This window comes from Ovis canadensis, chromosome 4, assembly GCF_042477335.2.
Source record: "Ovis canadensis isolate MfBH-ARS-UI-01 breed Bighorn chromosome 4, ARS-UI_OviCan_v2, whole genome shotgun sequence".
Classification (NCBI taxonomy): Eukaryota; Metazoa; Chordata; class Mammalia; order Artiodactyla; family Bovidae; genus Ovis; species Ovis canadensis.
In genome coordinates, this window is record NC_091248.1 from 24,161,936 (window position 1) to 24,189,399 (window position 27,464).

The 27,464-nt window shown below is 43.8% G+C and overlaps 2 protein-coding genes across 18 annotated transcripts in view; one reads left to right on the forward strand and one right to left on the reverse strand.

Moving 5' to 3' along the window:
- Positions 1-16,501, reverse strand: part of LOC138439109 (protein lifeguard 2-like) — a 30,856-nt gene extending 14,355 nt beyond the window's left edge. For 2 of the 17 annotated variants that reach the window (XM_069587388.1, XM_069587387.1), the window contains exons 1-2: positions 15,110-15,252; positions 4,521-4,789 (exon numbers count right to left, since the gene is read on the reverse strand). In XM_069587388.1, coding sequence (XP_069443489.1) covers positions 4,521-4,712 — 192 coding nt within the window. In that variant the 5' untranslated portion in view covers positions 4,713-4,789; positions 15,110-15,252. Of the gene's footprint in view, positions 1-4,520; positions 4,790-13,947; positions 14,060-14,742; positions 15,258-15,691; positions 16,010-16,396 lie in introns of those variants that run through there. The other 15 variants (XM_069587386.1, XM_069587374.1, XM_069587380.1 and 12 more) reach the window with 14 other exon arrangements.
- Positions 15,438-27,024, forward strand: GATAD1 (GATA zinc finger domain containing 1). The gene is made up of 5 exons (XM_069587391.1): positions 15,438-15,926; positions 16,675-16,800; positions 18,623-18,682; positions 20,093-20,276; positions 22,248-27,024. The coding sequence occupies exons 1-5, from the start codon at positions 15,669-15,671 to the stop codon at positions 22,436-22,438; spliced, it is 819 nt and encodes a 272-aa protein (XP_069443492.1). The 5' UTR covers positions 15,438-15,668; the 3' UTR covers positions 22,439-27,024.
- The last annotated feature ends 440 nt before the right edge of the window (positions 27,025-27,464 follow it).

The window sequence follows — 27,464 nt, forward strand, 5'->3', positions numbered from 1 at the left end:
TGGATTCCATCAAAAGTGGATTTGAATTCCCCTGGTGGTCCATTGGTTAGTAATCCGCCTGCGTGCAGGAGACACTGGTTCGATCCCTCGTCCAGGAGGAGTCCACATGCTGTGGGCAAATTAAGCCTGTGCACCACAGCTACTGAAGCCCCTGCAATCTAGGGCCTAAGCTCTGCAACAAGACCCACACTACAGAGTAGCCCTCACTTGCCACAACTAGAGAAAGACGATGGGCAGGAATGAAGGCCCCACACAGCCAAAAATAATAATAACAAATAAATTAAAAAAAAAAAGAATTCTCACTTAAAAAAGGCAAAAGGTTTGTGCTTCAAATGACAGCATCAAAAAGTGGGAAAAAACCCACAAACTGGGGGAATGTATTTGCATATCATGTATCTGTAAATTGATCTAGCACAGGAAGAACACTTACACTCCAATTACAAGAAGACAAATAAGAATTTATAATGGGCAAAGCCTGTGTAGTTCCCTCCCACACTGATGCTGGGCTTGGCCACATGACATGTTGGTCAGTGAAACATTAGCACTGGCTTGATTAGCAGAGGCTTCATAAACTGCTTACACACTGGGGCTTGTCCATCTGGTCTACCTCTTCTTGGGCCCCAGTTCCATGTGATGAGAAATTCAAGCCAAAGAAGAAAGCCAACAACCAACACAAACTGCCATCCACGTCAAAGAGTCATAAAGGCCATTGCAGATTCAGCTGCCAGCTAAGAGTTTCAAAAGGCATCTGTCTTTCCAGCAACAAGGTAGAGGGTGAGGGCCATGGGGAGACAGCAGTGAAGTTCGAAGCTCAGAGTCCATCGTCAAGTCATCCAGGTTCTAAGTAGGCCTCAGTTCAGTTCAGTCGCTCAGTCGTGTCCGATTCTTTGCGACCCCACAAACCACAGCACACCACGTCTCCCTGTCCATCACCAATTCCTGGAGTTTACTCAGACTCATGTCCATTGAGTTGGTGGTGCCATCCAGCCATCTCATCCTCTGTCGTCCCCTTCTCCTCCTGCCTTCAATCTTTCCCAGCATTAGGGTCTTTTCAAACGAGTCAGCTCTTCACATCAGGTGGCCAAAGTATTGGAGTTTCAGCTTCAATATCAGTCCTTCCAATGAACACTCAGGACTAATCTCCTTTAGGATGGACTAGTTGGAACTCCTTACTGTCCAAGTGACTTTTGAGAGTCTTTTCCAATACAATAGTTCAAAAGCATCCACTCTTTGACTCTCAGCTTTCTTTATAGTCCAACTCTCACATGCATACATAACCACTGGAAAAACCATAGCCTTGACTAGACAGACTTTTGTTGGCAAAGTAATGTCTCTGCTTTTTAATATGCTGTCTATGTTGGTCATAACTTTCCTTCCAAGGAGTAAGTGTCTTTTAATTTCATGGCTGCAGTCACCATCTGCAGTGATTTCGGAGCCAAAAAAAAAAAAAAGTAAGCCACTGTTTCCATTGTTTCCCCATCATTGTCATTAAGTGATGGGACAAGATGCCATGATCTTAGTTTTCTGAATGTTGAGCTTTAAGCCAACTTTTTCACTCTCCTCTTTCACTTTCATCAAGAGGCTTTTTAGTTCCTCTTCACGTTCTGCCATAAGTGTGGTGTCATCTGCATATCTGAAGTTATTGATATTTCTCCAGGTGATCTTGATTCCAGCTTGTGCATCCTCCAGCCCAGCATTTCTCATGATGTACTCTGCATATAAGTTAAATAAGCAGGGTGACAATATACAGCCTTGACATTCTCCTTTTCCTATTTGGAACCAATCTGTTGTTCTATGTCTAGTTCTAACTGTTGCTTGCTGACCTGCATACAGATTTCTCAAGAAGCAGGTCAGGTGGTCTGGTATTCCCATCTCTTGAAGAATCTTCCACAGCTTATTGTGATCCACACAATCAAAGGCTTTAGAATAGTAAATAAAGCAGAAATAGATGTTTTTCTGGAACTCTCTCGCTTTTTTGATGATCCAGTAGATGTTGGCAATTTGATCTCTGGTTCTTCTGCCTTTTCTAAAACCAGCTTGAACATCTGAAAGTTCATGGCTCATGTATTGCTGAAGCCTGGCTTGGAGAAATTTTAGCATTACTTTACTAGTGTGTGAGATAAGTGCAATTGTGCAGTATTCTGAGCATTCTTTGGCATTGCCTTTCTTTGGCACTGGAATGAAAGTTGACCTTTTCCATTCCTGTGGCCACTGCTGACTTTTCCAAATTTGCTGGCATATTGAGTGCAGCACTTTCACAGCATCATCTTTCAGGATTTGAAATAGCTCAACTGGAATTCCATCACCTCTACTAGCTTTGTTCGTAGTGATGCTTCCTAAGGGCCACTTGACTTCACATTCCAGGATGTCTGTCTCTAGGTGAGTGATCACACCATTGTGATTATCTGGGTTGTGAAGATCTTTTTTGTACAGTTCTTCTGTGTATTCTTGCTACCTCTTCTTAGTATCTTCTGCTTCTGTTAGGTCCGTATCATTTCTGTCCTTTATTGAGCCCATCTTTGCATGAAATGTTCCCTTGGTATCTCTAATTTTCTTGAAGAGATCTCTAGTCTTTCCCATTCTATGATTTTCCTCTATTTCTTTGCATTGATCACTAAAGCTTTCTTATCTCTCCTTGCTATTCTTTGGAACTGTGCGTTCAAATAGGTTTATCATTCCTTTTCTCCTTTGCCTTTCTCTTCTCTTCTTTTCACAGCTATTTGTAAGGCCTCCCCAGACAGCCATTTTGCTTTTTTGCATTTCTTTTCCGTGGGGATGGTCTTGATCCCTGTCTCCTGTACAATGTCATGAACCTCATTCCATAGTTCATCAGGCACTCTATCTATCAGATCTAGGCCCTTAAATCTATGTCTCACTTCCACTGTATAATCATAAGGGATTTGATTTACATCATACCTGAATGGTCTAGTGGTTTTCCCTACTTTCTTCAATTTAAGTCTGAATTTGGCAATAAGAAGTTCATGATCTGAGCCACAGTCAGCTCCCAGTCTTATTTTTGCTGACTGTATAGAGCTTCTCCATCTTTGGCCGCAAAGAATATAATCAGTCTGATTTCGGTATTGACCATCTGGTGATGTCCATGTGTAGAGCCTTCTCTTGTGTTGTTGGAAGAGGATGTTTGCTATGACCAGTGTGTTCTCTTGGCAAAACTCTATTTGCCTTTGCCATGCTTCATTCTGTACTCCAAGTCCAAATTTGCCTGTTACTCCAGGTGTTTCTTGACTTCCTACTTTTGCATTCCAGTCCCCTATAATGAAAAGGACATCATTTTGGGGTGTTAGTTCTAAAAGGTCTTGTAGGTCTTCATAGAACCGTTTAGTTTCAGCTTCTTCAGGATTACCGGTTGGGGCATAGACTTGGATTAGTGTTTTATTGAATGGTTTGCCTTGGAAATGAACCGAGAATATTCTGTCATTTTTGAGATTGCATCCAAGTTCTGCATTTCAGACTCTTTTGTTGACTATGATGGCTACCCCATTTCTTCTAAGGGATTCTTGGCCACAGTAGTAGGCATAATGGTCATCTGAGTTAAATTCACCCATTCCAGTCCATCTTAGTTCACTGATTCCTAAAATGCTGACGTTCACTCTTGCCATCTCCTGTTTGACCACTTTCAATTTGCCTTGATTCATGGACCTGACATTCCAGGTTCCTAAGCAATATTGCTCTTTACAGCATCAGACCTTGCTTCTATCACCAGTCACATCCACAGCTGGGTGTTGTTTTGCTTTGGCTCTGTCTCTTCATTCTTTCTGGAGTCATTTCTCCACTGATCTCCAGTAGCATGTTGGGCACCTACCAACCTGGGGAGTTCATCTTTCAGTGTCCTATCTTTTTGCCTTTTCATACCGTTTATGGGGTTCTCAAGGCAAGAATAGTGAAGTGTTTTGCCATTCCCTTCTCCAGTGGACCAGATTTTGTCAGAACTCTCCACCATGAACTGTCCATCTTGGGTGGCCCTACATGGCATGGCTTAGTTTTATTGAGTTAGAAGAAGTTAGAAGAGTTAGAAGAAGCCCTAAGCATGGCATATTGTTTTCTGGGACCTACAGGGTTTGCCTTGAATTGCTTAATTTCCAATTTCTTATTTCATGAAAGAAAAAAATTCTCATTTATTTTAGCCATAGTGTTTTGGACTTCTGTTACAGCTGAATGTATTTCTGATATAGAATTAATATGTAGGGCTCTGAATTAGTATTCGTTAAAACTAAAGACAGTATCATGGTATCACTTTGTATGTAAGTTAAGACATTCTGTGTTCAACGACTAACTCACATTTGTTAAGAAAACCACAATTTATTCACCATAATATGTCTATCATGAATTTATGAATGCCTTGGAAAACTTGGGGAGCTGTCTGTTCTTACATATATCATGTTTCATGGTAAAGCATGATGGGAAAAACTAAGGGCAAATTTAAATCCTACAACCCACCCTGTGGAAATATTTTAAGAGAATTTTACTGTTCTTTTCCAAAAAGGCCATTTCTTTATTCTTACCTCTGCGGACAGCTGTTTCTGAAAATGGGCCAGGGTTGATGTCGTCTGTAGTAGTCTCTGGTGAAATCGGTACCACATAAGTATCTGCTCGCCTACCAGCCTTTGAGTGTGGATTTCCACGAGCTTGTTGTGGCTCCTGAGTCGAAGGTACAGTTCCATAGGACCGAACAGACTTGCCCCCAGTATAAGCATCTGCAGCTTTCCGAAATAGATGTTGATGATCTCCAGAGCCAAAGTCTATTGGTTCACTGACCTCCAAGTCCATTTTCCTGGAGAGGGAACACTGTTACTCAGGTCCTTAGGCGTGTACCACTACAACCTTAGCAACTTCATAATATCAGATGTTTTTTCTTTAACTCCCTTTGCTCTGTACTTTCCGAGTCATTGCTCCACAGATACTGGTTGAATAAATGATGAACAAATAGTTTTAATATGAGAACTACAGATTAAAATAACTTTATTTCTATTAGGAAAGTCATATGTTTATAGATTTATTCTGCAACAAGTGAATAAACTCACTTTTACACTGAGTTGCCCTTGTCACCTTCGCCCCTAAAGAGCTTACATTTTGGGAGAGAAGATAATCAAATAAGCAATCCTATAAAAGGCAATAGAAAGAAGTAGGGCCAGAAACATGGAGGATATTATGAGGGTAACAAAGTGTAGAAGAAGATGCAGAGAGTAGAACAGGTGGTCAAGAGCCTCCAGAGAAAGTGAGGTTTAAGCCAAGGTGGGGAGAGGAGAAGGAGTCAGTCAGGTAAAGAGGTAGGGGAAGGTTTTCCGAGGCAGAGGAGTCTGTCTGGACCAGGACTGGAGGAAGCAGAGAGGCAGGTTCCAGAAACTGAAAGAAGTTCACTGGATGGAGTTAGGGAGTTGGAAGGGGAAAGCAGAGTGAGGTTAGAAACAGCAGAGTAGAAGGGGCAGGCTGTTGTGGGGCTGGCGAGTCAAATTCATCCTGAAGGCCATGGTTCAATAGTGGTCCCCCAAAACAACCCAGCCCAGTATTCTTGCCTGGAAAATCCCATGGACAGAGGAGCCTGGCGGGCTACAGTCCATGGGGTCACAAAGAGTCGGACACAACTTAGCGACTGGGCACGCCCACACACAGGTATCCACGTCCTAACCCCCGAACCTGTGAACCTATTACTGCGTGTGGCAAAAGAAACACTGCAGGTGTGATTAAGTTAAGGAGTGTGAGATGGGACTATCTGGGTGGACCCAATTGATTTACAAGAGTCCTGATTACCATATTTAAAAGAGGAAGGAGGGCCAGCGTCAGGAAGGAGGCATGACGAGAGCAGCCCAGGCCAGAGGGATTCAGAGGCTGGCTATGAAGGTGGAGGAAGGGGCCATGAGCCAAGAAATGCAGGAGGCCCGTAGGAGTCGGAAAGGGTCAGGAAATGTATTCTTACATTTGAAGGAATGTATAGTCCTTGGAAGAAAAGTTATGACCAACCTAGATAGCATATTCAAAAGCAGAGACATTACTTTGCCGACTAAGGTCCGTCTAGTCAAGGCTATGGTTTTTCCAGTAGTCATGTATAGATGTGAGAGTTGGACTGTGAAGAAGGCTGAGTGCCGAAGAATTGATGCTTTTGAACTGTGGTGTTGGTGAAGACTCTTGAGAGTCCCTTGGACTGCAAGGAGATCCAACCAGTCCATTCTGAGGGAGATCAACCCTGGGATTTCTTTGAAAGGAATGATGCTAAAGCTGAAACTCCAGTACTTTGGCCACCTGATGCGAAGAGTTGACTCATTGGAAAAGACTCTGATGCTGGGAGGGGTTGGGGGCAGGAGAAGAAGGGGACGACCGAGGATGAGATGGCTGGATGACATCATGGACTCGATGGACGTGAATATGAATGAACTCTGGGAGTTGGTGATGGACAGGGAGGCCTGGCGTGCTGCGATTCATGGGGTTGCAAAGAGTCGGACACGACTGAGCAAATGAACTGAACTGAACTGTAACTGATCTTGATTTTAACCTAGTGAAACTTATTTCTGAACTGTGACTTCCAGAACTCTAAGATAACAAATTTTTGTGTTGTTTTAAGGTGTTAACGTTTGTCATAATTTGTGTCCGCAGCAATGAGTAATTAATACAATGAGGAAATCGCTGAAAGTTTTCCAGCAGGAGGCCGTGGGGATCTGACTAGAACGGTTACAGGAGGTACAGAGTGGAGAGTGGACCAGAGGAAGCAAAAGTGTAAGCAGAGACCAGAAATCCAGTAAGAGACTATGGTGGGCTTTGCCATAGCGCTCCTCAACAGAACAGAGTTCTCAGAAAACTAGTACTATGCAGACTGTTTATAGCAAAGGGAAAGGCCCCCATTCACCTCTTGGGGACATGCAGACTCAGGCAGGCCCCTGCTAGTGGCCCCCTGCCCCACAAAGAACCATGGAAATGTCTGAGATGAAGAATGAGATCATGAGGGCTTGGGCAAACCATGGACCAGGTGGGACTGGCATCTGAAGAAGTGAGCAAGACACCATGCCCCTGGGGAGGCACACTCTGTTGTATAGTTATCCCTTCTTCTCAAATTAATCTCTAAATTTTATAAAACTTCTTGAAATTTTTTTCAGTACTTGAAACCATAACTCTAAAGCTCACCAGAGAGAGTAAGTATATGAGAATAATCAAGACAAAAATTGAAAGAGGATTTTGGGTAAGAGGGAAAATGGAATAAAAATATAATAAAGTTAAATAATTAAAAGTGTAGTGTTCACAGGGCAACAGATAAATGGATCAACAGGATGGAAGAGATTCAAGAAATAAAATCATATATGTAAGAATTTAATATTTGGTAAAGGTGGTATTTCCATTGTCTCATGGTATTAGAACAATTAGCTATTCTTGGAAAACAAAGTTTAATAGCTATTTCACATCTTTTACAATAATTCATTGCAGATGAATGAAAGATTACAATAATAAATATTAAGAGCCAAATAAGAAAATATCAATGAAATTTGTATAAGCCTTTGTAAGAATGATACCATGAAAGAAATGCTTGACAGATCTGGGGTACAGGAACACTTTAAATATAATCAGAAAAAGATACCAACAAATCTGAAATGAAAAATTCTGAAAATAAAATTTGCAATATTTACTATAATGTAAAAAGAACTTTTTAACATGGAAAAGATGAGCAAGTCAATAGAAAGATGAGAAAGGAACATAAGTAGGCAATTCATACAGGAAATTTAAATGGCCAATCAATTTAGGAGACCGCATCTCACAAATAGTTAAAGAAAAGAAATACAATCGTGAAATGTTTTTGTTGTTTGTTTGTTTAGCATAAAATCTGACAAAAACTGAAAAGAGAATTCTCAGAATTGCAAGGATGTGGAGAAATGGATAAACCAACACCACGTTATGACTGCTAAGGGCCCTACCCACATTTGCCTTCCGGGGTCCCACCTCTACAATAAACTATGAAGGAGTACATTTTAATGGCTTCATTAGTATAAAAAATACAATCCAGGCTGGATTCACTGTATATTTTATAGTCACCATTATTGTATTCATTTTTATCCTGATTTTAAAAGAAATTTAAAAATTTTTCATAACCCCCAAAACTATTGTGGGCCCTCAGCAATGCATCTTCTGTGTCCAGTGGCTAAATCAGCCGTAACATAATTTCACAGGAGTTGGCAGGTGTGCCGACTTTTTTGGGTGAGTAATTTGGCAACATCAATCACAATTCAAAATGTGTGCCACTTTAGACAAAACAGTTATATTTTTAGGAATTTCCCTCATAAAAATACCCACACAAACAGGCAACAATACATGTGTAAGGAAGTTCATTCTATCAGTCATTGTAACTCCAAAAATTTTAAAACAGGCTACATATCCAACATCAGAGGAATGGGCTATCACTAACACAGCAGAATTGAAGGATATGCTGAATTGTATGCATTTTTATAATGAAAACATTATCTATGTTAAAAAGATTTCCTTGGGTAAATGAAATATTTCTCTTTTTGATACAATCCAAACTCCTCTGAGGAACACAGTCTTCACATAGAGCTGAGAAAGGCTAAAAGATGCTCAAACAACCAAGTTGGTTTTGTTCCCCAGCCATCCCGCCAATCAGAAGGTGGAGAGGCAGCAAGATAAGAGCTCTTGAGACCAAAATCAGAGGAACAAGAGTCAAAGCAGCTGAGACTGCCTTATAGAACTACAGCGGTTGGATACCTGAATCGCAAAACGTGGCTTTCACCCAGTCCTCAAAGAGCTGTGTTGGCTCCTAAGCCAGCAGTCATTCGAAGGACAGGTAGGCACAGGTGTGGGTACTGAGAAGCAAAGTTCTGAGTGACAGTTAGGGGAGTGACAGTTGGAGGACGGGGTGGGCCAGGACCCCTGCTGCCTGGCAGATGGGCTCTGAGTCGGGTCCCTCTGCTGGGCCCTTAGTGGCTGGTCATGGCCAAGGCTGAGTCTCAGGGACGCCTGTTCCGCCATCTCCAAACTGATTCCGTGTCAAGCAGTGTCCCGAGGCCTTAGCAGAGGCAACCAGAGGACAAAGTGTCCTCCTCACCACATCATCACCTTTTCCCAAACAGGAGGAAGACGCTTAGGAAGCTCCACCAGGGATCCCGCATGGTTGTCTCAAATAAGGAAGACTCGTTTGTGACCCGGCCGGTGCTGGATGGTGGATGATGATGTTAATAAGCAACTTGAGTGCCCACTGTGGTGCAGGGGCATGCCTGCTCAGGCTGCAGGCCAGGGAGGAGCCAGGGAGGCCCCGATGCAGGCTGGTTGGTGAGAGAAGCCAGCTGATGAGGTGGGGGCAGTGAGGAGGGGAATGGGCGTAGGCACTGCCCTGAACCGAGGCTGTTCATTTAGTTGAGAAAAGGCTGACTGATATGTTAATCCACACACATTAGACTGCGAATTGATGCCTACCTACCAAGTGCAGGCTTCCCTGGTGGCTTGGTGGTAAAGAACCCGCCTGACGATGCAGGAGACTTGGGTTCAATCCCTGGGTCAGGAAGGCCCCCTGGAGGAGGAAATGGGCAACCCACTCCAGTATTCTTGCCTGGGAAATCTCGTGGACAGAGGAGCCTGGTGGGCTGCAGTCCATGGGCTCGCAAAGCACTGGACATGATTTGGTGACTAAACAACAACAAACAGTGCAAGATGTGGGGAGGTAGTCTGTGGGGTCGCACAGAGTCGGACACGACTGAAGCAACTTAGCAGCAGCAGCAGAAACACAAAGAGGAAAATGGCAAACTCCCTTTCCTCAACATGCTCCTGGTAGCGGAGGAGATAAGGTACGAAGGTGTACCCTAAAGGAGGGAGAAGGCACAGCAAGGAACAGCTACTTAGTGGGGCGGGGGAGGGCTATGACTCCTGGCATGAGGTTTCCTGGAGGAAGTGATGCCTGAGCTGATTCTGGGAAGATGGATAGGGTCCTTATGACGCCTTGAGAGGACACATATCTCAGGTAAGGAAAACACCCTGAACCGAGGCATTGGCGTGGGAACCATGGGGCCCCGCACACAAAACAGAAAGAAAGTTCTGGGTTACTGCACGGAAAGTGTGACTGCAGAGGGAGACAGGGCTGCCATCACACCCCTCCTAAGGATAGAAGACAAGGTCAGCAGGAATACCTGCCCTGGCCCTCTCTCTCTTCTGGCAGTTCCATAGGTCTCATCCTGCCCAGTCCACACACATCCTTTCTCTAGTTTGTCAATGTTAATAGGCAACTTGAGTTAATTACACTTTTTCCAAGACTGTAGTTGGGGGGAGGGGTATACATTTGACCAGCCTGATCAAAAGAATGCCTCCTCCTGTCTTGTTAGCATCAGGAGCTCAGGCGTTAAGTCATGGCATTAAATCAAGCAGTGACCAGGTTGAAAAGTTATTACCACCTCACTTGTGCTAACTCACTGAATCCTCCCACTAACCCAAGAGGTGTGCTCTCTCATTATCCTCATTTGACAGGCAGGTAAAGAAGACTCAGTGGCTGTGTGCCCTTGAGGTATGCAGGACAAGGGTGTGGTTGGATAAAGAACTCTGCCTTCCAAACAGAAGTGAAGTGAAGTTGCTCAGTCGTGTCCAACTCTTTGCGACCCCGTGGACTGTAGCCCGCCAGGCTCCTCCGTCCATGGGATTCTCCAGGCAAGAATACTGGAGTGGGTAGCCATTTCCTTCTCCAGGGGAATCTTCCCGACCCAGGGATTGAACCCAAGTCTCCCACATTGGAGGCAGACGCTTTAACCTCTGAGCCACCAGGGAAGCCAGAACCAAGATACAAAATGTGGTGAACAGCATCTATTTGAAACAGGCCCTGGGATATATTTTATGCATTTTTAAAAAGAGTTTTAATTAATGAAGCATGCAGCACCTAAATCATGCAAATTAGACTGCAACTTGACAATGATAATCCCCCGGGGAGCTCAGCTTTCTTTCTTTCCCATAGTGTGAATGTTAAGATCTTGGGAGGTACTCATTTTTGTGTTCACAGCTTGCATACTCACAAACATACATACACACAGACACACTCCACCTGCAGAATTTTCTCAGACATCCCCATAGGCACCAAATCATCTCTTTCCCCTGCGTCCAAGCTAGGTCTCTCGCTCTCCTTCGGTCAATCTGAGATCTCCCGTGGTGCCTCAGGGAGCCCCGGCCTGGCCAGTAGTGGCTCCGGCTCTTGCTGAGGCGCCCATGAGGGAGCAGGACTGGGTCAGAGCTTTCATTGACAGTGTCTTCTGGAATCCTTCTCACCCGCCCATTTCTCTCACCTCCCAACTTGACTCCACCCCCTCCCCCCTCCCCATCACATAGTCCTATTTATCCTTGCAGCACACTGGTCTATTCTGTTAACACTCCAGTACATCTGCATAGGAGCTCTGTGACACTATGGCTTTGCTGCTTGGAAGACAAGCCCTATGCTTTGACTGAGAACTATGTGCCAGGCGTGATAATTGATCAAATCTTGCTGCAGCCCTGGGGTGGGTGATACCCTCCCCAATTTACAGACAAGGGCCTGAGATGCTGAGAGGAGGTCTGCTTGCCAGGCCTTGACTAGATACTGTCTGCTGTGACCTACCACCTCCAGCTGGCAGAGGATTTTTAGGACCAAGAAACCACCAATTTCCTTCTTTTCCTTCTGATACTTTTCCCTCTTTTTTAAAAATAAAAGTAACACACAACGTGGTAAGAAATATTTCAAATGATAAAGAGGTGCAAACAAAAGGCCACATATCGTATGATTCCATTTACACAAAATGTCCAGAACAGGCAAATTCACAGAGAAAGAAAGTTAAAAAAAAAAAAAAAAAGAAAGTAGATTAGTGGTTGGGGGAGATTTGACTTAACCCTTTGACTACTTAATGGTTACTTAATGGATGGTTTCTATCTGGAGTGATGAAAATGGTCAAAAATTAGATAGTGGTGATAGTTGTACAAATCTGTGAATATATTAAAACCCACTGAAATGTATACTTTAAAATAAAAGAGTGAACTGTTTTGTATAGCTAAATAAAGCTGTTATAAAAGAAAAAAAAAGGGTGCAAAAAGAAAAGTGTAAGCCTGTCTCACCACCTCTGTGCATCAATTAGCAACAATTTTTTGCCTGAATAACTAAAACAGGTATACGCCATGTATGAAGATATTTAATTTACATACAGGGATCATGTTCTATGCACTGTTCTATAAATTGCTTTTCCCCTCTGAAAATTTATATCAGAGATCTTTTCATATCAGTAAATATTAATAGAAGAGCTTTGGTTTCCCATCTCACTGAGAATAAAATCCAAAGTCCTTTCTTTGGCTGACATGATCTTGCTGCCAAAGCCTGACAAAGATATTACAAGAAAGGAAAATTATAAGCCTATCTCACTCATGAACATAGATACAAAAATCTTAAAATATTAGTAAAGTAATCCAGCAATATGTGAAAAGAACAGTACACAATAGCCAAGCTGGATTCATTCCATTAGTGGCAGTATTAATTTAACATTCAAAAACCTGAATTCACATTATTCACAGACAGGAAAAAGCGGGACTTGCCTGGTGGTACAGTGGATAAAAATCTGCCTGCCAATACCGATGACATGGGTTCGATACCTGGCCTGGGAAGATCCCACAGGCAACAAAGCCCATGTAACACAACCACTGAGCCCACGAGCCACCAGTGTTGAGTCCGCATGCTGCAACTATGAAGCCTGAGCACTCTAGAGCCTGCGCTCTGTGACAAGAGCAGCCACTGGGCAGAGGAGCCCACGCACCACTGGAGGGTAGCCTCCACTCCACAGCGAGAGAAAGTCCACGCGTAACGGCAAAGATCCGACAGAGGAAAACTAAGCAATTTTTTAAAAAGGAGGAAAAGCATGATGATCATCTCATACAGAAAAGTGCTGGATAAAATTCTACACGTTCATGATGAAAACAGGGATAGATGGGACCTTCCTTACCTTCCTGACAAAGGGAAGCCGCAAAATCTAAAGTGTTAAAAACCAGTATAGTGGGGGAGGGAGGTGGGAGGGGGGGTTCATGTTTGGGAACGCATGTAAGAATTAAAGATTTTAAAATTTAAAATAAAATAAAATAAAATAAAATAAAAACCAGTATAGTGGTGATCTCTGGAGAAAGAGCATGTGAGGGGCTTAGGTTCTGTTTCTTGATTTGGTTGGCCCAGTGCGGTGACTTTGTGATAAGCTATATTTAGATGCATTGGATACTTTACAGTATGTGTATTATACTTAATTTTAAAAGGTTGTAAATTAAAAAAAAAAACAAGGAAAAAAATGTGGTTGTCTCTGGTGATCTCAGAAGAATAGAGGGTGTAACCAGGAGCTATGGGAGCTGACAAGGACAGGTGATGGAGATGTTGGAATGAGGAAGAATGGAGAAAAGAGGATACTGAATGGTTATACATGTGGATGTGGGCCCCAACCAGGATGGTGTCTCTGGTGGAGAGGAAGCTGGTGAGCCAGGGGCCAAAGTTTTCCATGAGTGAGAGGCAGTAATCTCACAGGAGGAGGTGCGAAGACAGGAGTACTAGCAGGAGAGATATATTAGGAAGGATAGAATTTACTGTCTAGATGCCTCTCTCAGAGCGCATCCTGCTACACTGAGACCACACTGTGTACCTACTCTCCTCAGCCACTTTCACAGTTGCTGTTACACCCCATAACAGTCGGAAACATGGTTTTTTGTGGTACTGTTCAGTTCAGTTCAGTCACTCAGTCGTGTCCGACTCTTCGCGACCCCATGAATCGCAGCACGCCAGGCCTCCCTGTCCATCAGCAACTCCCAGAGTTCACTCAGACTCGTGTGCATCGAGTCAGTGATGCCATCCAGCCATCTCATCCTGTCGACCCTTCTCCTCCTGCCCCCAATCCCTCCCAGCATCAGGGTCTTTTCCAATGAGTCAGCTCTTCGCATGAGGTGGCCACTATTGGGGAACCCTAGACTCACAGCCAGGATGACCAGAGCCACAACTCAGGACGCAGGGCTTTGGCAGAGTCCTGTCCAGATGTGCTTCCAAGACCAGTGTCCACCGGGGCATCCAGGCCAAATCACAGTCCCTCTGTTGATCATCAGTTAAGAGTGAAATAGGGATAATATCCTAAACCACAATCGGCAGAAGCCCTAAATGCAGTTTCACAATTTGATAAGGCAGTCAATACAGCTTTCTTTTTCTTCCCACACCCCTCCACCAACATATTCATCAAGACGTGTGAGAGAACTTCAAGAGTAGGAAACCCAGGATCACAAAGAGAGGCAGGCAACCACCACTCCACTGAGAGAGGCTGGGTAGAGACTCGTTTCCCTGGCCGGGCTGGTACTGCCCAGAGGCATTATATTGAGAAGGCTGGATTCTCATGATGCCCTTGTCTTAGGTCAGCTCTTCCCAAGTGCGGTCCAGGGAGCTCCCAAGACCCTTTCTGGAGGTTCTCGGGGCCAAATCTGCCTCCCAACAATGCCAAACCAGCACTATCTCCCCGGCCTAATGCTCAGAGGCTATGGGACTCAAGATGACACCGCCACTCAAGGGCCAATGAACGTATGCGTGGTCTCCAGGGGTTTAAAGTATGTTTCAACTCCTAATACTCAAATGTTCCCTATAAGCAAACATATATGGGGGTGTAAATTATAATTTTAAAGAGTGTAAGGAGGTCCTAAGTACGAGAGCCAGACTTGGAAAATTAAAAATACAGGCTGCCCAGTTAAATTTGAATTCAGATAAACAACGAACATTGCATAGGATACATTGGCGTTAGTAAGTTATTAGTTGCTTATCTGGAATTTAGATTCACTTAGGACACGACTGAGCGACTGAGCTGAACTGAGGCATTTTATAAGCCAATGGTAGGCCTAAAAGGCCGAAAAGCTCGTGAACCTTCCCGCTGCTGCTGCTGCTGCTGCTGCTGCTGCTGCTGCTAAGTCGCTTCAGTCGTGTCCAACTCTGTGCGACCCCATAGACGGCAGCCGACCAGGCTCCCCCGTCCCTGGGATTCTCCAGGCAAGAACACTGGAGTGGGTTGCCATTTCCTTCTCCAATGCAGGAAAGTGAAAAGTGAAAGTGAAGTCGCTCAGTCGTGTCTGACTAATAGCGACCCCACGGACTGCAGCCTACCAGGCTCCTCTGTCCATGGGATTTTCTAGGCAAGAGTACTGGAGTGGGGTACCATTGCCTTCTCCGAACCTCCCCGCAGTCCCAGCAATTCCAGGGAAGGCACTTCCGGTCGGACGAGCGGCCAGTGTGCGGCCCCGCCCATCACCGGAAGCCCCTAAGGCCGAGGCCAGGCTGTCCTCCCAGGCCCCGCCCCGCCCCGCCCATCACCGGAAGCCCCTAAGGCCGAGGCCAGGCTGTCCTCCCAGGCCCCGCCCCGCCCCGCCCATCACCGGAAGCCCCTAAGGCCGAGGCCAGGCTGTCCTCCCAGGCCCCGCCCCGCCCCGCCCCGCCTCCTGGCGCTTCGGGCCGCCGAGGCTGGAGCTGGCTGCGGAGCGGGCGGAACCGGCTTCCTGCCTCCAGGGGGCGGCGGCCGCGGCCCGGTCCCGGCTTGGGCAGCTCGGCGCCGCGCCCGCGCCGCTCTTCTGTCTGTGGGAGTGGCGGGCCGGCTCGCGGGCCGCCGAGGCCGGCGGTCGCCATTCCCGTGTCGCTGCGCCCGCGGGGGCCGCCCGAGCCGGCCACCATGCCGCTGGGCCTGAAGCCCACCTGCAGCGTCTGCAAGACCACGTCGTCCTCCATGTGGAAGAAGGGCCCGCAGGGGGAGATCCTCTGCCACCACTGCACAGGCCGGGGCGGCGCAGGCGGCGGGGGCTCCTGCCCGGGGGTGGCCGGCGGCACAGGGGGCGGCGGCGGCGGCGCAGGGGGTGGCTTCGGCGCCGCGACCTTCGCCAGCACCTCGGCCGCCCCTCCGCAGAGCAACGGGGGCGGGGGCGGCAAGCAGGTGAGCCCCTGCGGCCCCTCCCGCGGGCGGAGGCCGGCGCGGCGCGCGGCGGGCGGCGCCCTCCCGGCAGACTGGGCCGGGCCGCCCCCTCCCGTCCGCGACGAGAAGGTCGTCGTTGGTTTGGCCCCTTATCGGCACCTTTTCTCATGAGAAGTTTAAAGTCTAGAGAAGCAGGAAGAGGAAAAACCCCTCAGAAATCCTTCCCCGTGATACTTTGGGTAGCAACCGGACATCTCAGGGTACATACGTTTACACAGAGATGTCTACGGGGTCACGGCTACTGGACCTCTTTCCCTGTTAATAAAGTTTACTTTGTCATAATGTCATGTTATTAAGGTTATCAGGTCATTTTCAATAGTAACATATGTGTTCCGTTGCAGGAGGTGGCATACCACACCCATTCTCTAGCTTAGGAGAGTTGAATTTTTAAGGACTTTTGTGTTATAAACGCAACCGATGAATGGGCTTACCTTGGCATAAACCGACTCCTCTTGCTGCCCGTTGCCCTTTTACAAGTAGTTCACACCTTTTTTGGAGTCTGGAGATGTTTGCCTGTGGCTCTCCGTTTTTAAATTAAGCCAGTTCGTTTGATTATTACCCAGCATGAAAAGAAAAGTTGCACTCTTACTTTATTTTTGAATGTTCGTTTAAAGTGCATACTCTGGGATCCTTGTAAGATGGTTGTATCAGGACAGCAACCTTTCTACACTTTTTATTTCTCTTTTTTTGTTCTTTGTTTATGTAACAGAGTAAGCAGGAAATTCACAGGAGGTCTGCTCGGCTCAGAAACACTAAATACAAATCTGCTCCAGCTGCTGAAAAGAAAGTTTCCACTAAAGGGAAAGGGAGAAGACATATTTTTAAATTAAAAAATGTAAGATGATTGTGGACAGTGTCTTGTACTGTAATTGTGGCATTGTGTGTAGTGTGACCAACCACCGCCTTCATCTCTCACCATTGAACTTGGACTCTGCTCTTGGCAGCTCTTCTGTAGCCTTCTGGGGACTGATCCAGGCTTTCAGAAAGGGAAGGAGCTCTTTTAGGAGGCTTACTGTTATAAAGTTAACGATATCCTCTTTTCCTTGTTTTAGTTTTTTTTCCCCCTGGGGAACATAAAACATGATTCTAAAAGAAACCTAAATCTTGAGCACATTTTATTGGGTTCTCTATGCAAAAGATGAGATGGAGTTACAGTTCTTGGTATGGGCATGGTATTTTTTTTCCCATAGAGCTCTAAGTAAATAATAACACTGGAATTCATTCAGTTCCATATTTGCTTGTTATATGGCCCCAGAAAAATGTTTCTTACTGATTTACAGTGATCAACTTGATGAATATGAATCAAAAGTTTACTAAATGTTTATCTCTAAGAAAATAGATCATTGAAAGACTTGTGCTGGGATAACTGAAAGCTTATTTTTGGTTTTGTAAATACAAGGGACAGTGGTCAAACACACTGGGCAAAGCATTCGATACTGTTTTTTGGGTTTTTGTTTTTTAAACCTCAGTATGGTACTCTGCTTTCAGAACAGAAATGCTTCACTCACCAGTAGAGGCATTTTCTGAAGTTGGGTGTATTCATTTAAAAAACTCAGAGAGGCCTTGCATTATATTCTTGTGCAGATTGTGGATTCTTTCTCTTGAGAGTAAAGGGAAAGGGAAGTCACTCAGTTGGGTCCGACTCTTTGCGACCCCACGGACTGTAGCCTACCAGGTTTCTCCGTCCATGGGATTCTCCAGGCAAGAATACTGGAGTGGGTTACCATTTCCTTCTCCAGGGGATCTTCCCAACTCAGGGATCGAACTAGGGTCTCCTGCATTGGAGGCAGACACTTTAACCTCTGAGCCACCAGGGAAGCCCCTTTCTTGAGAGTAGTTGCTTCTAATTTATTTAGGATTTTAATAAATTTGTTTTCTAAAATGGGATTATTGACTAGACAAAATATGTGAACACTTGATTATAGTTGTACACACTTAAACACCCTTTTCCTCTTATGTATGGTGGAATATGTTTTCTGAAAGTATTTTAATATCAATTTCTCTGGCAACCACTTTCTTCAGGGATATCAAGACATATTTGGGAAGGCGTAGTTACTGTGTTGTGGCGTAAGAGTGTGTATTACAGCTTAAGAAGGAATTTTGATGATTGAGTGGTGGCAAATTACTAGCAACTCCCAAGAAAGCTTCCTTTGGCCTTGGTTCAGACTTGTTAGAAAACTAGTTCTGATTATATTATCATAGCTATAGTTAAGTTGAGATGGAAAATGTCTTTGAGGAGACTTGTTTGTTATTTCCACCTCTGTTGTGCTCAGGCCATTAAAGCCACAGATACTTTTTTAAATTAGATTGTTATGTGCAATAAAGCTCTGAGAAGGGTTCTGTTAGGTATCAGCCACATTATCAGGAGCTTGTCCTTTGATTCTCAGCAATTTTTAAGCTAAAGGTAACAGAAATAACAGCAGAAATATTCAGACCATGCTTAAACGCAGTGTTCAGAAAATTTTTTATTTAACACTGCAGTTCTTGTCACCAAACAACTTTAGTATTTCTCAGATTACAGAACTCATATGTGGCTGGAAAATTGCCTATACACACTACACATACATACACACTACACACACACACATACACACTACACACACACACACACACACACTATGAATGTGCTAATATTTTTTACTTCTGTTTTTTCATAGCCCATCAAAGCTCCTGAGTCCGTTTCCACCATAATCACTGCAGAATCAATCTTCTACAAGGTGAGCATCATAGTTATTGAAGGAAGATTTGAATGCGTTGTGTTTGTGTTGTTGTTTAGTCACTTATCCAACTCTTGTGACCCCATGGACTGTAACCTGCCACGCTCCTCTGTCCATGAGATTTCCGAGGCAAGAGTACTGGAGTGGTTTGCTATTTGCTCCTCTAGTGGGTCTTCCCACCCTGGGACTGAAGCTCCATCTCCGGCATTGCAAGTGGATTCTTTACCCCTGAGCCACATGGAAGGCATAAGGCAGTACCAAAATATTGGGTTAGTCTAAAGGTCTTCGCTGCTCTGTATAAGGTGTGGTTGTGTTTTTTGTTCCTTTGTAAACTCTTTTTCCCCGTACATGGTATTAAATAACATCCAGAGCTGAGTGGGGAGAGGAAGTTGCCTACTGAAATATTATGTGAGGATCTTAAGATCTTAGGTATTTTTAAATGTAGATGATGGGAATTGTTTTAAAAATACAGATGTGTGGTGTGGAGCCAGGGCAACGAGCCATCCTAGTCAACCTGAGAACACTGACGGCTAAGGAGGGAGAGGAGAGATTTGGACAAATAGGGGATGGAGCCTGACACAGAGATGGGAGTGGGCACAGACATTCAAAAAGGCCTTCAAGAAGTGAGAGGAGAAAGGAAGTAGTGGGGATTGGCTGCTCCTGGAAGTCCATGGTGAGGAAGAGAGAGGCGAAGTTGTTTTCATAAAAGCACTGCTCTCTAAGACTGTACAGAGGTGGGCTCCTGAGCTGGTACAGGAGCCTCAGCTGCAGTGCTCCCTCATGTAGCTTTTAGCAAGTCACTTAACATTGTCCAGTGCAGTGGTTCTGGCGAAAAAAGTAGGGATTGTACTATTGTGATATAAAATTATTTTTATAAACAAATGTTTTCTCCAGCTGCAAGTCATCATGTGTATGTGAAATTTTTTTATTCAAAAATGAAACAACTTCAGGGACTTCCCTGGTGGTTTATTGATTGAGAATCTGCCTTCCAGTGCAAGGGACTCGGGTTTGATCCCTGATCCGGGAAGTAAGATCCCATACGCCTAGGGGCAGCTAAGCCAGTGAGCCACAATTAGAGAGCCCATGTGCTGCAACTGCTGAGCCCACACACCACCGCAAGAAGCCCTTTGGCTGCAACAAGAGAGCCTGTGCACCACAGCTAGAGAAAGCCCACAGGCCCCAGTGAGGAGAGCACAGCAGCCAAGCCCCAGCGCTGCCGAAGACAGGGAAAGAAACAGCCGTAGAATCGGCATCAATCACAACCACGCAAATGCCGCCGCACCAGACCTTCTCGAAGACCTTCTGTTGACCACTTGGAAAACTGTTGTTTTCATATGAAGGAAGTTTCAGTTCACACCTGTAGTGTTGTTCTGTTATTTTAAATATAGACTTATCTTCTGTTTCTCCCAGGGAGTGTATTACCAAATTGGAGATGTTGTTTCTGTAATTGATGAACAAGATGGAAAACCCTACTATGCTCAGATCAGAGGTTTCATCCAGGACCAGTACTGTGAGAAGAGTGCGGCGCTGACGTGGCTCATTCCCACTCTCGCTAGCCCCAGGGACCAGTTCGACCCTGCGTCCTACATTGTGGGTGAGTTAGACAGGGACGGACAGGTTCTTGAACCAGTTTATTTCCCGTTATTATGTGAAAGTGTATTCATCTGCTTGGGCCGCCATGACAAAATACGATAAACTGAATGGGCTAAACAACAGAAGTTTCCTGCCTCACAGGATCACAGGATTCTGGAGGCTGCAAGTCCAGGGTCAAGGTGCTGTCAGCGTCGGTTTCTGGTGAGAGCTCTCTGCCTGGCTTGTGGACAGCCACTTTTTGGTTGTGTCCTCACATGAGCTTACCTCTGTGTGCGTGTACTCCTAGCATCTCTTCCTCTTCTTATAAGGTCACCAATTCTATTGGATGAGAGCTGCGTCCTTACAGCTTCATGTAACCTTAAATACCTCTCTAAATGCCCTCTCTCCAAATGTTACCACATTAGGGATTAGGACTTCAGCATATGAATTTGGAGGCGTACAATTCAGTCCATAACAAAGAAGCATAAGTACAAAAAAGATAATTTTACAGAAAATATGAAATCTTATAAAGCTAGGGTTTGAGGCTATCAATCATTTTGAGTTATGGGGCAGTATGCACCTACTAAAAAGCTGTGTGGATAAGATGTTTCTGGGTGACCCAGGGTTAAACTCTATTAAAAGAATTTATTGCTCAAGAACTAGATTATTTAGGTAACATACAAAAAGTTACTTAAAAAATAATTTCTAGAGGAACTGTCATGTTTATGTTTCAGCATCTTACAAATTCTTAACATATGTTCCTCTACACATCACACACGTCATCCTGGACCATTTGTAACGTGTTATATTGTTGGTGGTGGTTGAAATGGCAGTCACTATACTCATTGATTTCAAGGCTCACCAAAGAATTGATTCTTGACATAGACTCACAAGAAGTTGTTGATAAATAGAATTTTGAAAGTGTTTAGAGTTTTAAAATTACCCCCAAACTTTTCAACCTTTCTACAATGAGCATACATTACTTTTTCATTCTAAGAAAAAACACAAAAGGTATTTTTCCGAGAGAATGGAAGGACAAATAAAGTATCACTGTTACTCTCACCTGTGTGTCAAGTTTTGACACATGGCCGAGCTGTTTTAGTCTTCTGCTTGTAAGTACATAGAAGAGTGAACTTACCTGTCCCATCAGATCGGATCGTCAGCAGAGGCAGTAATGTGCCCGAACCACCTCTCGGGCTTCTCTCTCATCTCCTCTTCCTAATGTTCTGAAGGAGACCACATATCATAAAGTTTCAGAGCCCAGACTCTGGAACTAGACTGTCTGGGTTCATAGGACAGCCACTTACTAGCTGTGTGATCTTGAGCATGTTCCCTCACCTCTCTTGCCTCTTTCCCTCATGTAAAATGGGAATAATCATGGTACCTAACTCAGAGGGTTGCTGTGAGGATTCAAAGCATTGATGTATCTGTCAAGTATTTAGATGAGTGTAGATATATAGTAGCGGAGAAGGCAGTGGCACCCCACTCCAGTACTCTTGCCTGGAAAATCCCATGGATGGAGGAGCCTGGTGAGCTACAGTCCATGGTGTTGCTGAGAGTCGGACATGACTGAGCGACTTCACTTTCACTTTTCACTTTCATGCATTGGAGAAGGAAATGGCAACCCACTCCAGTGTTCTTGCCTGGAGAATCCCAGGAGCCTGGTGGGCTGCTGTCTATGGGGTCACACAGAGTCGGACACGACTAAGGTGACTTAGCAGCAGCAGCAGCAGCAGACATATAGTAGACATTATATAAGGCTAAATATCACTTTTAGAATCCTTTCTATATTGAGTTATACTTTGAAAAGAATGCTATCTTCCTTAAGCAGTTAAAAGCAGAAAAAAATGATGGGAAGTAACTTCAAAATGATACATATTTCAAGGACTAATGTCAGGTTAGCACCAGACCAGTTTCTTGTAGTGTTGAGGAATTTTAATTTTTATGAAAATGATATATATCTTCAAAAATGTAAATGGTGGCTCCCTTCCAGGACCAGAGGAGGATCTTCCAAGGAAGATGGAATACTTGGAATTTGTCTGTCATGCACCTTCTGAATATTTCAAGTCACGTTCATCACCATTTCCCACAGTTCCCACCAGACCAGAGAAGGGCTATATATGGACTCATGTTGGACCCACTCCTGCAATAACTATAAAGGAAACAGTTGCCAACCATTTATAGTTTAAGAAGTAAACCTGGATTTCTAGTTCCCTTGTATCTGTACCACTGTAAGACATGCCACATGTTTCTTTAATGAAATTCTTGGATGGAAAAATGACTAAAGTAATCACTAGCTTGTTTATTACTAGTCACTTAGAAAATTAAGAGAGAGAGAAAAGAATTAAATATATTTTGAAATGAAGTATTACATACACATTAAGTGTGTATGTCCTCCCAGGCAAATACTGTCATTTCCAGGGAGACTATTAGGAACAGGTAGTGTCTATTTTTCTCCTTAATTTATTTCTAGAAACTCATAAAATGGATTGTATTTTTCTATAAGAATAAATTAAGATATAAATTTGTAACCAAGGGCTAAATCAAGCAAAATATAGCTATGATCAACAATATCTCTCACAGTATCTCTTTAAAAAGCTTTATTATCTAGAAAATATATTAACAGACTGTTGACTGCTTTATTAAGGAAAGTGATTGGTAGATGATTTTTATTAGCCCAGGCATTTTAAAACTTTCATCTAATTCTTCTGTAGTAGGGAGAAATTCAGAATCATTTGGTTGATTTTAACAGAGCTGCTCTTCACTGCTCTGACCTACTTTCTCAGTCGGAACGAGGCTTCATCAAAATGTTAGGCTTATAGTGTGGACAGTCACCTTCAGTGAACACACAGGAAATATGCTGTGTAGACACCCCAGAGCAGTAGTTTCTTGACTGCGCCTAGGACTAACATTGGACAGCCATAAAAATGATTAACAGGTCATTAGATTGATATCTTTTAGGATTTGAAATAGCTCAACTGGAATCCCATCACCTCCACTAGCTTTGTTCGTAGTGATGCTTCCTAAGGCCCATTTGACTTCGCATTCCAGGATGTCTGGCTCTATGTGAGTGATCACACCATCATGATTATCTGAGTCGTGAAGATCTTTTTTGTATAGCTCTTCTGTGTATTCTTGCCACATCTTCTTAATATCTTCTGCTTCTGTTTGACCCATACCATTTCTGTCCTTTATTATGCCCATCCTTGCATGAAAATTTCCCTTGGTATCTCTTAATTTTCTTGAAGAGATCTCTAGTCTTTCCCATTCTATTGTTTTCCTCTATTTCTTTGCATTGATCTCTGAGGAAGCCTTTCGTATCTCTCCTTGCTATTCTTTGGAACTCTGCATTCAAGTGGGTATATTCTGCATTCAAATGGGTTTATCTTTCCTTTTCTCTGCCTTTCGTTTCTCTTCTTTTCATAGCTGTTTGTAAAGCCTCCTCAGACAACCATTATGCCTTTTTGCAATTCTTTTTCTTGGGAATGGTCTTGATCCCTGTCTCCTGTACAGTGTCATGAACCTCTGTCCATAGTTCTTCAGGCACTCTATCAGATCTAATCCCTTGAATCTATTTGTCACTTTCTCTATATAGTTGTAAGGGATTTGATTTATGTCATACCTGAATGGTCTAGCGGTTTTCCCTACTTTCTTCAATTTAAGTCTGAATTTGGTATTAAGGAGTTCATGATCTGAGCCACAGTCAGCTCCTGGTCTTGTTTTTGCTGACTGTATAGAGCTGCTCCATCTTTGGCTGCAAAGAACATAATCAGTCTGATTTTTCACTGTTGACCATCTGGTGATGTCCATGTGTAGAGTCTTCTCTTGTGTTGTTGGAAGAGGGTGTTCGCTATGACCAGTGCGCTCTCTTGGCAAAACTCTGTTAGCCTTTGCCCTGCTGCATTCTGTACTTCAAGGCCAAAGTTGCCCATTACTCCAGGTATATCTTGACTTCCTACTTTTATATTCCAGTCTCCTATAATGAAAAGGATGTCTTTTGGGTGTTAGTTCTAAAAGGTCTTGTAGGTCTTCATAGAACTATTCAACTTCAGCTTCTTCAGCATTATTGGTTGGGGCATAGATGTGAATTACCGTGATATGGAATTGTTTGCCTTGGAAATGAACAGAGATCATTCTGTTGTTTTTGAGATTCCATCCAAGTACTGCATTTTTGGACTCTTGTAGACTATGATGGCTACTCCATTTCTTCAAAGGGATTCTTGCCCACAGTAGTAGATATAATGGTCATCTGAGTTAAATTCACCATTTCCAGTCAATTTTAGTTCACTGACATTCCTAAAATGTCAGTGTTCACTCTTGCCATCTCCTGTTTGACTACTTCCAATTTGCCTTGATTCATGGACCTAACATTCCAGGTTCCTGTGCAATATTGCTCTTTGCAGCATCAGACCTTGCTTCTGTCACCAGTCACATCCACAGCTGGGTGGTGTTTTGCTTTGGCTCCATCTCTTCATTCTTTCTGGAGTTATTTCTCCACTGATCTCCAGTAGCATATTGGCCACCAACCAACCCAGGGAGTTCATATTTCAGTGTCCTATCTTTTTGCCTTTTCATACTGTTCGTGAGGTTTTCAAGGCAAGAATTGAAGTGGTTTGTCATTCCCTTCTCCAGTGGACCACGTTTTGTCAGAACCCTCCACCATTATCAGCAAATTTGGAAAACTCAGCAGTGGCCACAGGACTGGATAAGGTCAGTTTTCATTCCAGTCCCCAAGAAAGGAAACGCCAAAGAATGCTCAAACTACTGCACAATTACACTCATCACACACTAGCAAAGTAATGCTCAAAATTCTCCAAGCCTAGCTTCAACAGTACATTAACCATGAACTTCCAGATGTTCAAGCTGGATTTAGAAAAGGCAGAGGAACCAGAGATCAAATTGCCAACATCCACTGGATCATGGAAAAAGCAAGAGAGTTCCAGAAAAACATCTACTTCTGCTTTATTGACTATGCCAAAGCCTTTGACTGTGTGGGTCACAACAAACTGGAAAATTCTTCTAGAGATGGGAATACCAGACCACCTAACCTGCCTCTTGAGAAACCTATATGCAGGTCAGGAAGCAAGAGTTAGAACTGGACATGAAACAACATACTCGTTCCAAATAGGAAAAGGAGTACGTCAAGGCTGTGTATTGTCACCCTGCTTATTTAACTTCTATGCAGAGTACATCATGAGAAATGCTGGGTGGGAAGAATCACAAGCTGGAATCAAGATTGCCAGGAGAAATATTAATAACCTCAGATATGCAGATGACACCACCCTTGTTGTAGAAAGTGAAGAAGAACTAAAGAGCCTCTTGATGAAAGAGGAGAGTGAAAAAGTTGGCTTAAAGCTCAGCATTCAGAAAACTAAGACCATGGCATCCGGTCCTATCACTTCATGGCAAATAAATGGGGAAGCAATAAAAACTGACAGATTTTATTTTGAGGGGGCTCCAAAATCACTGCAGATGGTGACTCAGCCATGAAACTAAAAGACACTTGCTCCTTGGAATAAAAGTTATGACCAACCTAGACAGCATATTAAAAAACAGAGACATTACTTTGCCAACAAAGGTCTGTCTAGTCAAGGCCAAAGTTTTTCCAGTAGTCATGTATGGATTTGAGAGTTGGACTGTAAAGAAGGCTGAGCACCGAAGAATTGATGCTTTTGAACTGTGGTGTTGGAGAAGACTCTTGAGAGTCCCTTGGACTGCAAGGAGATCCAACCAGTCCATCCTAAAGATCAGTCCGGGGTGTTCATTGGAAGGATTGATGTTGAAGCTGGAACTCCAATACTTTGGCCACCTAATGTAAAGAACTGACTTATCTGAAAAGGCCCTGATGCTGGGAAAGATTGAAGGCGGGAGGAGAACGGGATGCCAGGATGAGATGGTTGGATGGCATCACCGACTCAATGGACATGAGTTTGAGTAAACTCCAGGAGTTGGTGATGGACAGGGAGGTCTGGTGTGCTGCGGTCCGTGCAGTCGCAAAGAGTTGGACACGTTGCAAAGAGTCAGACATGTTGCAGAGTCAGACATGACTGAGCAACTGAGCACTGATATTTAAAAAAAAGTCCACCCCAAAGTTAAAGCCATCTGCTGTGGATTCATCACAACAGACCTAAAACAGTGTTTGAGATTTAGAAGGTCAGGCACAGGAATTCTAGTCAGGATTCAGGGACTGATTTTACTTCAAGGGCAGGTCATCTGCTTTGGGGAGCAACAGCTTCAAAGTAGGGGGAAGTGGGCTTACATGTACTTGCCTCCTCTCCTCTTCTGAGCTGACCATTATTTCCCAACCCCAGGAAAACTTACCAGAATCTAATTTAATTATAATGATTTTGAATTGTAGCAGTTTTAACTGTTACCATTTTTATACACCATTATGGTTTATTAGTTGGAAGAAAGTTATGATTTGTATATTGTAGATACATAGGTCTATGTTCTAGTTAATCTCTTCACAAAAGTTGTTGTAAAATTGATTGTAAATACCATTGTAAATAACTAAATGCTAGTATTCAGAGTTGTGGATTAAAATGTATTTTTCCCAATATATTTACTTTTAATTTACTTCATTCATTTGTTTCATGTAAATAAGGGTTTTCCACCCCACAGTGGTGTAAGTGGAAGACACTAGTGTAGTACTCGTGATTTGGAGTGAAGATTTGTCATCAATATGTAATAGATACTAGGATTCTGAAAAGAATGACCGATCAATGAAATGGATACAAAGTAAGGTATTTATTAAATGAAATATTTTGAAACCAGTGTATAAACTGATCATTTGTTTATAAATTGGTGGACACTTGTGTAGTATCTTTTAGAATTAAGATTGAGTTTTCATTTGCCTCCTTAGCAAACACCAGTGGCTCCTGTTGCAGTGTAGATCTGTGTCTAATCCTATAATGGAAGGTCTGTGCCGATGTGGCCCACAGACTGTGTTCCCAGCCTCGTCACCAAGGGGCTGAGAGACGAATGCAGGCTCCAGTTTGTCCTTGCTCTCCTTTCACGTTCATCTTCCCTCCAGACTGCCTGCCCTGGTGATTTTAGACCCCAGCCTGGACACAGAAGCAAAAGCCTTACACAGGCTGTTCAGCGGGCTCCAATCATGGTGTAAGGTAATATTTCTGTAACAGGTTCTTACCGTTCTACATGGCTCTGTAAATCCTGATACAGTTATGGAGACACTGAAGGATAAAGCAAA